Here is a 13,311-nt window from a genome sequence, read left to right as displayed (position 1 = left end):
AACACGCCGGTGCCAGCGATTAGTCTGGAACATTCGACAACTGCTGTGCAAAAGCCGACGCGCTTGACCCGCTGATCAGAGTTTCGACGATCGCCGAGAGTATTCGCCGCTATCGTTCTTTGAGTGTAGCCTGCTTTTGAAGGCACAAGTTCGCCTAATAAAATGCTAGTTTCATTTATCACAGCTTTGCTGCCTTCGTCACCGTCACTACCAGATGACAATATCTATGTAACTAGTGATGGGTTGCCATTCCCTTGCCTCCTCTTCGGTGGCCCGGGAGTTGAGCGCTCGGGCCTGTTGATGAGCACATTTCTTGCCCTCAACTGAGGAGTTGGCCGGACCCAAACTAGTTCGATTGTTACAATTGAAATGTTTTCAATGTAGGGTGAACAGTCCTTGCAAGTCAGACAATGATCTGTCTGTGCGCCATCAAAATCTGTCGCTTTACGCGAATTTTTTACGTTGTCTTCGTGCACTATTAACCTATCTTTAACACATCTCCCAGTTTGGCCAACGTACACTTTTCTGCACTTTAAAGGAATTTCAAAGACTGCTCCTTCTGCCCATTCAACAAAAGTTGGCCTGTGCATTGTGCCGCAGTGGCGCGCGGGCGTTGCCGCCGGGTAGGTTGACCTACAGAGCTTTGAGAGGTTGTTAGGCACAGAGAACACGACTTTCACGTAGCAACGCTGAGTCAACTTTTTCATATTGTGCGATAGCGCGTGAATGTAACCTATCGCAGCTATCTTCTGCCTACACTGTACGTGAGCTTAGCAAGTTTGTGGCTTTGTGCTTATCGTTATGATAAGGCCCTCTGCGAACTGAATGAGTTGGTACTGAGGACAACCGTCGCTCAGCAATCTTTCGGCTTCATTATTGAAAGCATGTGATATAGAGTGCGGGCAAGATTTGCAGAGTGTTGTGTAGGCACAACGAGGCAATAGCTCGTTTAACGAGCTTAGTTTGGGCGAACTTGAAAGGCAGAAGCGGTTTGTTGGCGCGTGGTTCGTAGCTCCAGCAGACACCAACAGATATAAATCGAAACCGTATAACTAATATCTTATTTGGCCATTGACTGGGACTGGAGGTTAAGGGGCCTCATTGTATCTTTCAACGCAGCCAACACCTTTCAGCGTTCACATTCCGTGGCCTGTGCTTCACAGTTTAAAGCCCAAAAATTACCGTCAAAACAGAACACCTTAAAAATATACACGTCAGCGAGCAAGACATGAGGATCGAAATGAGCCAGTACTAAGTCAGTAAGGACTGAGGCAATGCAAGACCCAATGGATACACACTGCTTTAGCAACTTCGGTGTCCCTTCAGAGTGGATGTACGTTGGCCTTAAATGAAACGTTAAGAGTTCTCAAACAGAGCGACCTGCGAACCCAGTTGCATTTTCGAAAACAATGCAACCACATTTGTCGGCAGATTGCTCAGCGCATTGAAGAATGAAGTTTTGGTTTAAATAAGAGATCGTTATTCTCAATTGAGCAGGCCTGACAGCTTTTGCATTGTTATTGTTAAAATTTCTAAGACCTGTTTGGAGCTGCTCGCAATGAAAGGACTCTCTAGAGGTAGAACATTAAGATGACGCTGCACGAAAGGAGCAACAGAGCTCTGTCATGTTCCACATACAGAGACAATCGTCCTCGGTGGTACATCAACATTTACCAGCAATGAAACTGGCACAGGTTAAACGCTTCAGAACTTGTAAAGGCAGTCGGTAAAGCAGGCATATTTTTAAAGCTCTTTTTAGCGCGAAAAAGCTTAAGGTTGGTGTACCACTTAGCACGATTGTCCCTGAATCTCGAACATGAGAGCACTCTGTTGCTCTTTTCCTGCATAGAGGCCTCTTAAAGTTTTATCTTTAGACGACCTTTTCATTGTGAGTGACTCAAACCAGGTCCTGGGAAATTTAAAAATAATAACAAAAGCTGTCAGGCCTTCTGAACTGACATTAAAGATCTCTCTTCTTCTATACCCACCAAAGTCATTCTTGAATGTGTAGAGCATTCAATCGACAAATATGGCTCCATTGCTTTCCGAAGTGCCACCGGGTGTCTCAGTTACCGGTTCTGTAGAACTGCTAACGTTTTTTTAAGGGGCACTGCACTTGCAAAAGCACGGTGTATGCATTGAATCCTGCCTCGGCCCAGTCATTACTGACTTAGTAATTGCTGATTTCTATCGTCACATACATTCCTTGCTCAAAGACAAGAATGTTCTTAAGGTGCTCCACTTTGTTGATTTCTTGGTCGTTTTAAAGTTTGAAGCGCAGGCAGCGGAATGTGCAAGCAGAAAGCTGTTGGCTATGTTCAAAAATGCAATGAGTGCTCTTGACCGCACGCACGCACTCCAAATAAATTCCCAAATCGGATTTTTAGATATACGGTTCTGGTGTTGGTATCTGCTGGAGCTATGAACAGTGCGCCAGCAAACCAGTTCTGCATTTCAAGTCCACCCGCACTAAGCTCTTTAAACGTGCTATTGCCACGATGCGTCTATACAACGCTCTTCGCAAATCTTGCCCGCACTGTATCCAAGATGCATACAATAATCAAGCAGAAAGATTACTTATTTCCGGGAATCCTCAGCGCCCCCTTATTTCGGTTGCAGAGGGCCTTCAAAATGATGCGCATGTAGCCGCGAACTTGCGTAGCTCTCGCACAGCGTAGGCAGGAGGTAGCTGTGATACGTTACATTCACACGCCATCGGACAATCTGAAAAAGCTGAACCCGTGTTACGACCTGAAAGTCGTGTTCTCGCGCCCCGCCCCCTCCCACAATTTGTCAAAGCTTTGCGCGTTGACCTTGCAGCGTGGTTGCGGCACAAAGCACACGCGGTCTTTATGTTCAATGCGCTGAAGTTCTAGTCTATGAAATTCCATTAAGGTGCGGATATGTGCACGGGGGCCAAACTGGCAGATGTGTTAGCGATACGTTAAGGGAACATGCAAACAACGCAAGAAATCTCGTGCACGGGAAGATTTTCAGGATTTACTGGCAAATAATTGTCCGACTTGCAAGGACTGTTCGCACAACCTTGAAAGCACTTATCGCCTACACTACAACATCACACCTAAATACGTCTTTTCTGATTCCAAAATGTCTTTGCAAGCAAATTCTTGGAGGATACCCCATTGCGTAGCAGGCTTACAACGCGGCACGGATGTTGCTGTAGCTTCATAAACGTACTACCCATAAGTGGCACCCTTTATCTTAATAGGTTGCCTCAAGTTCTCGCACTGCTTCTACGTTTCTCTGTTTTGCATCTTTCTATTCATCCCTCAACCGCCCTCTCCTGCGCAGGGCAGCCAACTTACGCAGGTCTGGCTGATCAATCCACTTCTCGAATTTATCCTCCTCCTCCTAAACCCGTTACATCCTATAAGTACTTAGGACTGCAATTTTTTCAACATAGTAAAAAATTTTACGAATAATGCTCTGCTCTATGCTGGTTTGTACGTCGGCAAAGCTAGAATGCTCGTGTTATTGCTCATGCTCATGACTCCAAGTTATTAAACATCATCGACTTTTCACAATATTCTCACTACGGCGCTTCAAGATCCATTCACTTCCATTAGTAATATAGAGTGCCACGCAGCTAACGTACTGAACCAAACTTCAGGACCTTGTGCTTTATCGCAGAATTTCCTAATTTTGTCGTTAGCATATTTTTACTATAAATCGACTCATGCGCTTGCAACACTCAAAAACACCATCACTAAAATTACCTATGTCCTCGAAGACTGTGCTTATTCCCCGATCACTCAATGTAGCGTAGATGTTGTCACTATTTGTGAACACCTCGACAGTATGGCATTGGTGGCGCCCAAATCCGCGTTCCCATTAATGTACCGCTAATCTCTGTCGAACAACAAGAGATCGCGGAAGCTACTGTTTTGCGGGCTACGTGGGCTGGAATGTATTGCTGAAAGGGTAATACGCCCGGTTGCCAATTGACGCATTTCAAGCGCTACGTAACAAAAATAAAATTAAGAATGTCAAATACACCAGCACCGGGAGGACAGTGGTCTTTACCTTTAGGCAGCGCGTATTGTTATTCCACGAACAGCGCGCACCGGTCTAGCCCACCCCCCCCCTCCCACATATTTTATAGGAGGAAATTGGGCCACCCGTTGCTAGAAGTATTACTCATTCCTATATCAAACGACTAGATGAGAAACCTTGGAACATTGCTGATACATACGCTAAAGGACGCGCCTTTGTCGCCTGTATTTGTCGAAAAAATGATTTTGCACCAGAATGCAACGAAGAAAAAAACGCGTCAAGAACAGGAACAAAAAAGCCCAGACAGGCAAACTCTTCATCTGAGGGGTCTTTCTTGACCAGCTTTTCTCACGCTGTTTTTCGATGGATCTGCACTAGCAAGCACAGTTTCACACAGAAATTGTGCTTACCGAAGCGCTGTTTTATCTGAAAATTTTCAGGAATGTAACACGGTATGGCGCGAATTGTTCACTATAACATTTAACACAGCTATTTCATTCCCTGGTTTCTCAAGAAAGAAATTGGCTATGGTTTAGCTCTGGCTAAACTTGGTTGAATTGCGAAAGCAATGTTTCCTGGGCACGTTGCAACCTCTTAATGCACTGGATTACGAAAAAGAAGCAGAGGAAAATCGCACGCTGGGAAGACCGATAAAGATACAGTGCGACGCAATTTGATAAATAATATGGACATGTCAAAGAACTTAGGACCCAAAACAGATTGAATCGTGGCGACGGCACATCACAGTCGTCGTACGCGTCGAAGTCTCTATAACGGAATTAGGTTTGAAGAGTTCTGATGGCGTCCACGCAACAATGGTTGCTAGTGTACTCTCAAATGTTCATATGCTGCGGCTTAAAGCTCGCGGTACGGTGCGAAAATGCGCTCACAGCGAAAGCAAAACATTGTCCGCGGACATGCATGCATACGCGCAGTCGGTCGCTGCGGACGCGTGCGATCGCTGCCATGAGGCTTCATTCTGTTATGCTCCTTTTGGTTATACAGACAACCACTATAAGAACATATTTAACATGGTTTACCCTCAGCTATAGTGTACTAGAATAATGTCCTAGTTACGCGACCGGGAAGGAGCGCGCGTGCCCCTTTCCGTTGACGCCACCAGGTGTCGCCACTGCGACCTTTTCTATCAGATCTGCTGCTCTCATAACCGCTACTTTTGAGGCGGTCCGCGTTTCTAAGCGTTTCTTACGGACATGATTCTTTCATTATGACAGAGAAGGATTTTATTTAACAAAGTATTGTGTAAAGGAAGCTTTTGAATGCCACATCGATACTGTATAGCATTGACAACTTCGTCTGCTAGCGAAGTCCGGCGGTTTGATTACGCTCGTGGCATCGCCTGTGCCAGCTTGAAATTCAACGAGCTTAGTTTTGCTCATCTACTGCTCGAAAGCCAGTATATCTGAGCCTGTTTTGCTTCTATCCAGCTATATTTACTCCATTTAAGTCGCGTGCTTATCACGAATGACACGAAAGGGCGTAGCGACATTGGCGTTGCGCTGGTAAGCACGAGGGCGTTGAATTAAATAACGGTCTCGTTGGCTGCATTTTCATGGTGGGCAAATACAAAAATATCCGTGTTGTTGCCGGTTATAAAACCCCACGTGGTCAGAATTATTCAAGTGCCCCTCCCCCCTTTACTGCATGCTTAATAATTAGATTGTATACCCCGGACTTTATTTTTGATTATACAATTGCGGAGGGGGGGCACATACAAACTCAGCATGTTCCCCGAAATGTGAGCTCCTAAGAAATGCGCCGTCCACCGAATCTTCAGCACATACTGTCAGAGCTCGTTGTCAGAAAGCCAGGTTAGTGTTTTTTTTTTATTCACAGTGAAAGTGGCACAGCTATAAAGGAACCCTAAAGTGAACCTGCCCTAGACACCTAGCATCTAATCAAGGTATAACTATTACTGTTAAAACACAACCAAAAACAACTTGTAGCATGTAGTTCGAGGTACATCGATTGAGCTTAATATATTTCGATGCTTGGCGCCTTCTTTCATTACACTTATTCACGCTCTTTGTGAAGAAATGTAGCTTGATTGTCATGTAGAAGGCAGTGAGTTCTACTGTCACAGAATCGCAGTGATCAGGGCAGCCAAGCTGATGCTGCCGCCTTGCTTTAACAACATCTAAAACATCTAAAACACTGTCTGCGTGCAACTCAAGAAGACTAAAACAAGTTGTGAAGTCTTTCTTCAAGTTGACCACAGACTGGTACAGAAGGGAGGCAGGATATAAGAAGACACCGTTACCTTTCATATGGGTAAACTCTGCAAGCCACAAATTTCCCTCTGCCTCTTTGGTGATCAGTAGCAAGTTCAGACAGGCTTCGCAGTCTGTCTTTAAAACGAACAATGCCGCTTTCGGAGCACCCGGATAACCACTGTGGCAGCCCGGAGCGTAGCAATGGGAGTCCGTCTTTCTTTTTGGCATCGTGCCTCCTGTGGTGCAGTACATGCAGAGAGACGCCTTCTTTTTCAAAACATCCATTGTTTTTCACTAGAATGACCACGTTAAACGTAACACGGCTCGGAAAACACACAGAGCAAACAGCCGCAGAGCGTGTCTGACCCAGCCCAACCACGCACCAGCAGCTAGAAAAAGGCACAGCCGCTCCACCGGCGGCGGCTACTGGCGTTTCCTTCAACCGGCCCATTGCCTCTCCCTCTTGCTCGCGCCACTAGGACATTATTCTAGTACACTATTCCCTCAACGTTTTCTTACCTTTCATGCAAAAGACGCCGGTTCAGGAGACCCCATCGCGGCGACGCGCGCATGCAGTGGCGTTTACTGTACTAATCGGTAGAGATAGCGTCTGTAAACGACTCTGTGCTTTCAGTTTGGCCAAGGTTATTATATCGACAGTGTAAAGCTTCCCTCGTTTTGGGAGTACTTACATAAATGTCTAGGAGGGCTACCGCGTCCTATTTTTTATTGAGCGCCGTAAGCGAAACCTATGAGCAGCGCGCCGCGTGATCCCTCATACTACGCAAGGGAGGCGCGTCCGACCGATGGTGACTCCGTAACTCCTCGCCGCCAATATCCCAGTAAAGCCGCCACGGAATGAGTGCAAGGGGAGGAGGTCATCTTATGAAAGGAGACACCACCCGTTAGGCGCGGCGCCGGCTCGGGAGCTACGTACGCGACGAGCGGCTCCCTTCTAGCTGCGGCGGGGAGCATGCTGACGTCACGCGTCGTTATAGCGACGGAAAGAGCTGACGTCACACCACTTGCTAAGTGCAGCGCCGGCTCTGGGAGGGCCACGGACTACGCGACAAGCGGTTAGACCTGGCGTAGTATTTGCTTTCGCAATAAAACTGGATTAGCCTTCGTCTGCGTCATTCGCACTTAGAAATGTTTAAAACATGGTAGCTATGTTACTTTCGTTTGGTGCAACACGTAACACGGCCTTCGAACACGGCCTCACAACCTTCGAGAATGGCTGTCAGGAAAGCAACGGAGCCATAAGGGCATTGAACGACTCGGAACACTATCAGCTATCTTTTTGCAAAGTACTGGCAAGAATATAGTGGGGGCAAGTGCAACATTTTCCCTAAAAAAATTTCAACTTAGCACTTAGCATTAGCGTGTTAGCTCAATTAGCGTTAGCAACATTGGTGACGCATAGGTAGAGAAGAAGCAAAGTGACTTCATATAAAAATTGGCAGATGGCTGCATGCATCGGTAGGTATTTTTTGGTAAAGATGCATATTAATTTCACCAGCATGATAGAAGTGGGGAGCCCAGCAAACTGCCCAGTTTCAAGGGGGAATCTATTCCTCATAATAAACCTCATTGATTGCACGGTTGGGATAATACTAAATATGCATTGAGTATTGGCCATGTCAGCCCGCTGTGGTTGCTCAGTGGCTATGGTGTTGCGTTGCTGAGCACCAGGTCGCGGGATCGAATCCCGGCCACGGCGGCCGCATTTAGATGGAGGCGAAATGCGAAAATTCCCGTGTACTTAGATTTAGATGCACCTAAAGAACTGCAGGTGGTCAAGATTACTGGAGTCATCCACTACGGCGTGCCTCATTATCGGAAAGTGCTTTCGGCACGTAAAATCCCATAATTTCATATCATGTCAAGTGGGGAATAAAAGAATAACATTACATTAGTTATTCGGTCAATAACTTTTCATTCAGGCCCGGTATTTAACAAAAAATCAATGCAGATTATGAGGACTGGTCATAAACCGAGAACGAAAGCAACAAAGGAATCACTTTGGAGAAATCAGTCGCTACCGCTTTTTAAGTGCGGCCGTTACGACGTTTATTGACCTCTCTGTAAAAAATTGAGTCAAATGTTCTGCACATCAGGAAATGAGAAAACATTCACCCAGTTTGTATCAGATAGGTCATATTCAGTCGATAAGCTCGATACCTTCATTTCCATTGGTGAGTGTTTAGCGATACTATAAATGGAGTACTTTTTGAAGATGTGCTTCCGAAACTCATTGCGTGCTCAAATGCTTTCTAACACTTGAAATCTATTGCGCCTTTTATTATAGCACCGGTCGATGGGAGACGACTCCTGGGTAAGTACCGGACATTTGTTCTCGAGAATTACACAACCTATAATATCATAAGAACCAACAAACGCGACCCTCGAGATCCTCGTTTATTACATAACGAGGGTCTCGAATCCGGCAACGTTGATGTCTTCAGGTCGCATGTGTGGGTTTACTGAGCGGTTGCCTTCACCCAAAACGATCACGTTCTCGTGATGCCTGTGGCAGAAAGGATGTTCCACATCCACCGGAAAGGTACGTGAAAGGTGGCACTGGCTAACACTCCCAGGGCTCTACTAGGAAACATAAATAACCATGAAAGTGGACGCAGAAACGGCATCGCAGTAGCTCAATTGGTAAAGCATCCCAGGCGAAATGCGAAGGTTGTGAGACCGTTCCCCATCTGCGGCAAGTTGTTTTTTCATCTTCTTTCATTTCCAATAATTTAACGTTTCCTAATTCATTTATTCAGCACTAGTAATTTCACCTATGTTGTCCTTTGTGTCAGTGTTGGCTTCTTATGATTAATAAAAATCGGCCCCTGGGGCGACCCCCGTTCTTGTTTACAACCTATAATCGTTTTGTCAGCGTGGCGATTTTGTACAAGTTGCCTGACCTTTTCCCAGCAACAATATATGGCCGTTCTTGAATGAAAAATTACAATTGTTATTAGAGATCAGATGGCAATATTTTTATCCTGGAACTTCCTCCAAAGCAACAAAGTTCAAGCAGCTATCGCGAGGAATTTTCCTGGTCAGCTAATACGCAGCTATAAGAGAGGAGTTAACGGAACATATAACGTACTAAAAATTGCACCGTGTCTAGAACGTGTCACCGAACACCGTGTACCGTCACCGTGTCACCGAACACGTGAACCGAACACCGTGTCTAGAACGTAATTTTCCAGTGAAAAAAAGAGGCTAGAATATGGAAGTATCACGGGCGACATGAAAGCGCAAGATGTGTAGTTCGTCTGTTCTTCGACCTGTGGGTCGTATGCTGTGCTCGTGTGGACTCAGCTTACTAATCAACACCAGACCAGAGGGTTGGTTCCGACAAGAGGGATAACTGAGCGCCTTGCCAGGGCACAACTCAATTGTTTCATTTTTTTCTTCTTTTGCCACTCGTATAACCGCCAGTTTGACATTGCCTGCTAGTTCTCCAGACCTCACTCTTCTAGGTATTTATTTGTAGGGTGCCATCGAAGGACGCATGTACCAGAACACCGCTCACACATTGCAGGAGCTATAGGCTGCAACTACCCAGCTCACTGCAACACTAACGCCCGTAACCTTCCACTGAGTGTATGACAATATACATCATCGTGTTGAAACATGTCTTCGTATCACTTGTGCAGCTTTTCTTGAAGTGATCGCTACACTGGCGTAGTTGAAGCTTCAAATTTTAAGGCTACCATTTCCATTGAACAGTTACTTTCCAGAGAGCCTCTACTTCATATAGTAAATTAGTGCAATACACCCCGTTTGCAAAAAACAGCGTCTTTCAGTGTATTTTATCGTGAAACTAGCTCGTTTGTTTACCTCAATCACACTGTGTAAGCTGGCGCTCACTGGCAGTCACTGAGAAACACCAGTGAGAACGCTCCATAGGAGGTCTCACTGGACGCGGGGCTGGATTCACTTTTATGACGCTGGGGCCCACTGGTTCTCACTGGAGTTTGCTGACTCGTTCTCGAAACTGCGCTGTTTGCACTGGTTCCAGTACGCAAGGGGTAAAGCCACCATTGAATATCAAATGCAATATACAATTTCATCGATAGATACTAGTCTGTTGTCCAAAATATCGGTATATTTTTGGGGTCATAAGTGTCCACTTAGTGTCGCAGCTTTGGAATAAAGGTATGCGAGCTGCCCTGTTTACGCATGCATATCTTACACTGAAGATTACTTTAGTTTTGTTTGCATTTCCCTTTTGACTGGACGGATAACTTGATAATCTTGAACGAAATCACGCAACCCAAGATGGCACCTCGTTTTTTTTTTTTTGAGTTTGTGCGCAGTGGATGAAGGTGAGTCGCCACCGTTGTCGCGGCGTTGCGGAATCGACAGGATAGCCAGGAGTCGTTAAGACGCGTTCAAATCGAGCCCCAGGAAGCCCACTGCTGATAGAAATTATCGCACGGATAACAAAGCTGAGGCTACTCCTGCGCTTGCGGTTTCTCTAGTGTACTAATTACAATAATTAAAAGGTCCTGCGGCTCATATACACACATTTTAGGATTCTCCTGGTACCCGTGCCAAGATCGTTAATTTCGCCTAAGCTTAGGCCCAGCGTACCAACCGAGTCCGTCTACATGCTATCCGCCCGTATGGCCTCAGGAATCAACAAGTGTAACAAGGATGAATTATTCTTTATCTCGACTTTCGCATCGGTCGTTCCTAAGTAAACTGTTTTTTCTTGTCTACAGTGTCTGCACAAGAAGCGATGAGCGCCTGCGGGACGCGCTATGAACATACGTATGGCGCAGAAGACTACCAGCGCTAGCCTACGCTCTTCCGACGAAGATATGTGACTAGACAGACGCGTTTATTGAAACGGACCACTGAAGTAAAAAATGGTTCCATATCCCGTGCGAGAAGAATAGGGAACGTGCCAAGGTTGACGACTGGGCGTGTTGGTATAGCATATTGGAGGTTGGAATGCGCAACAGTTTGACGATACACACAGAAGAGACACACACCACAGAGCGCTACTTGCAACTATCGTTTTATTCCCTTGTCAGTGGAATAAATACAGGAAGATACTCAGGGGGGAGGGCGGTAGCGACAAAACAAACAAGCAAACAAAAACCAAAATAGTTTTGACAAATATATTTGGCAATATTTGTCAAAACTATTTTGGTTTTTGTTTGCTTGTTTGTTTTGTCGCTACCGCCCTCCCCCCTGAGTATCTTCCTGTATTTATTCCACTGACAAGGGAATAAAACGATAGTTGCAAGTAGCGCTCTGTGGTGTGTGTCTCTTCTGTGTGTATCGTCAAACTGTTGCGCATTCCAACCTCCAATATCCAATAGGGAACGGCTATCCAGATTGGCGCTAACATCCCATACAATATCCCGGGTCGGCGGTTCATTTAGAACTAGTTTTGAAGCTAAAATACGAATCGCCAAAGAAAATCAGTGTTGTGGCACTTCCAAGCGTACTATTGAATTTGGACAACAAACTTTTCTTACCGATACAGGCGTAAGGTTTAGTTGCTGTCAATAACACTTCGACCGTATCTGTACGGCGAGTATCTGTGCGAAACTAAAGCTGCGATATGCCAAATTATTCATACCTTGGCATCTCCTAGAGTGGCGAAGTAATAAAGTTCCGGTTTTCGGATCTGTAGCTCTGGCGATGAACTCCTGTAGTTAACTCTTTCTTTACTTTTTGTTCTCATTTTTATTCCACTAAACTCTCTCTCGTGCTTTCCCTAATAAAAACTTTATATACGGTGGCCAGGTAGCGCGTATTCTCGCTCTAGAGCTACGTTACGCAGAAGTACCCAGCACCTGACGGTGTGCCGAGCCTATCCAGTGCCCCGGCATCCAGCGCGCGACACGGGCCCATATTCCAGCATGGCATTTGACAATGCGTACTGGCTTTCCCAATAGGGACACAACACAGTAAAAGCGAGATGGATAGGTGACACGATAAGGGACCGGAATTACCCTCCTGTTACTTGGTTCGTGAAAGAGACGCCATATTTCGAGTTGCCTATCACCAAGAGAAAGTCCACCTTCCCGCATTTATTTCTAGTTTTTCTTTATGTGACCCACATGCGCAAGTCTATGCTGCATGAATAAAACAAGGGGTACATGTGTTTTGATTTATCGCGCCAGTAATATCAGCCTTTTCGAATAATCCAGCTCAAGACAAGGATTATGCTATGTACTACACGCAAATTACAAAAGTATATCACAGTTAAAAATGATCACCCTTTATATTAAACTCGATTCACAAAGATCCTGCTATTGTCAATTGGAAAGATCATTTAAGAATACATGTGATCGTATTGGCTCTAATAAACGCGTTATGCAATTTTTAACAAACAGGACATGGGCAAGTATGCGGTAAGGATTTATATCACTCGAGTTTCTACTTTTCCTATTTTTCTAAGTTCATAACTGACCCATCCGGCTGATAAGCGGTATGGGGGGGGGGGGTGGGGGTGTGCTGCTGCTACCTTTCACGATGCGAGCGCAAGAAAGGGAAATGCATTTGAAAGGAGGGGCTGTTGCAACCCGGCTATTTTATGTTCTCAATCTGTAATACATATGACCGGGGCCTGGCACATTTGTTTAATTAGTTCTGGTAGGTTTTTGTCTTCTAAGTATCCATTGGGAGGCAGTGCTTTTGCGCTTATTCAGGAGTTTCTCCCTATGAGGTGGATGTTTCCTCCTCAATGAACCCTGAAGTTAGGTGTCAACTTTAAAATATTGAATAAATCACATTGTAGATTTTTGGTTTAGTGCATGCATTGCATTGTCTAAGCTGAAAACGAGCCGTAGTGGCCACATGTAAACACAGAATTTAAGGCAAGCACCACGGTCAAGGCATCGAGCATTAAATTAATTTACCAAATACATTGGAGGCATGAATAACCGCTCCTGAAACGCCTGCGTCCCACATTTCTAAACTAACGCCAATGTAATCTCTACGCAGACGGTTTTAAATTATGTTACAACATACATTAGCGCTCCAATGAACTATTTCCGAACGTATGCGTCATACAGTCTTAAATGTAACACCA

At 45.3% G+C, this 13,311-nt stretch overlaps 1 protein-coding gene across 1 annotated transcript in view; it reads left to right on the top strand.

Annotated features, from left to right (window-relative positions):
* The window catches only part of LOC135910205 (uncharacterized), a 130,966-nt gene that overhangs the window by 76,725 nt on the left and 40,930 nt on the right, over window positions 1-13,311 (top strand). The window contains exons 8-9 of the mRNA XM_065442253.1: window positions 8,557-8,583; window positions 12,614-12,631. Of these exons, the coding sequence (XP_065298325.1) occupies window positions 8,557-8,583; window positions 12,614-12,631 (45 nt within the window). The remainder of the gene's footprint in view (window positions 1-8,556; window positions 8,584-12,613; window positions 12,632-13,311) is intronic.

The sequence above is a fragment of the Dermacentor albipictus genome, chromosome 10 (genome assembly GCF_038994185.2).
Source record: "Dermacentor albipictus isolate Rhodes 1998 colony chromosome 10, USDA_Dalb.pri_finalv2, whole genome shotgun sequence".
Classification (NCBI taxonomy): domain Eukaryota; kingdom Metazoa; phylum Arthropoda; class Arachnida; order Ixodida; family Ixodidae; genus Dermacentor; species Dermacentor albipictus.
This window is presented reverse-complemented; position numbering and strand designations above follow the sequence as displayed.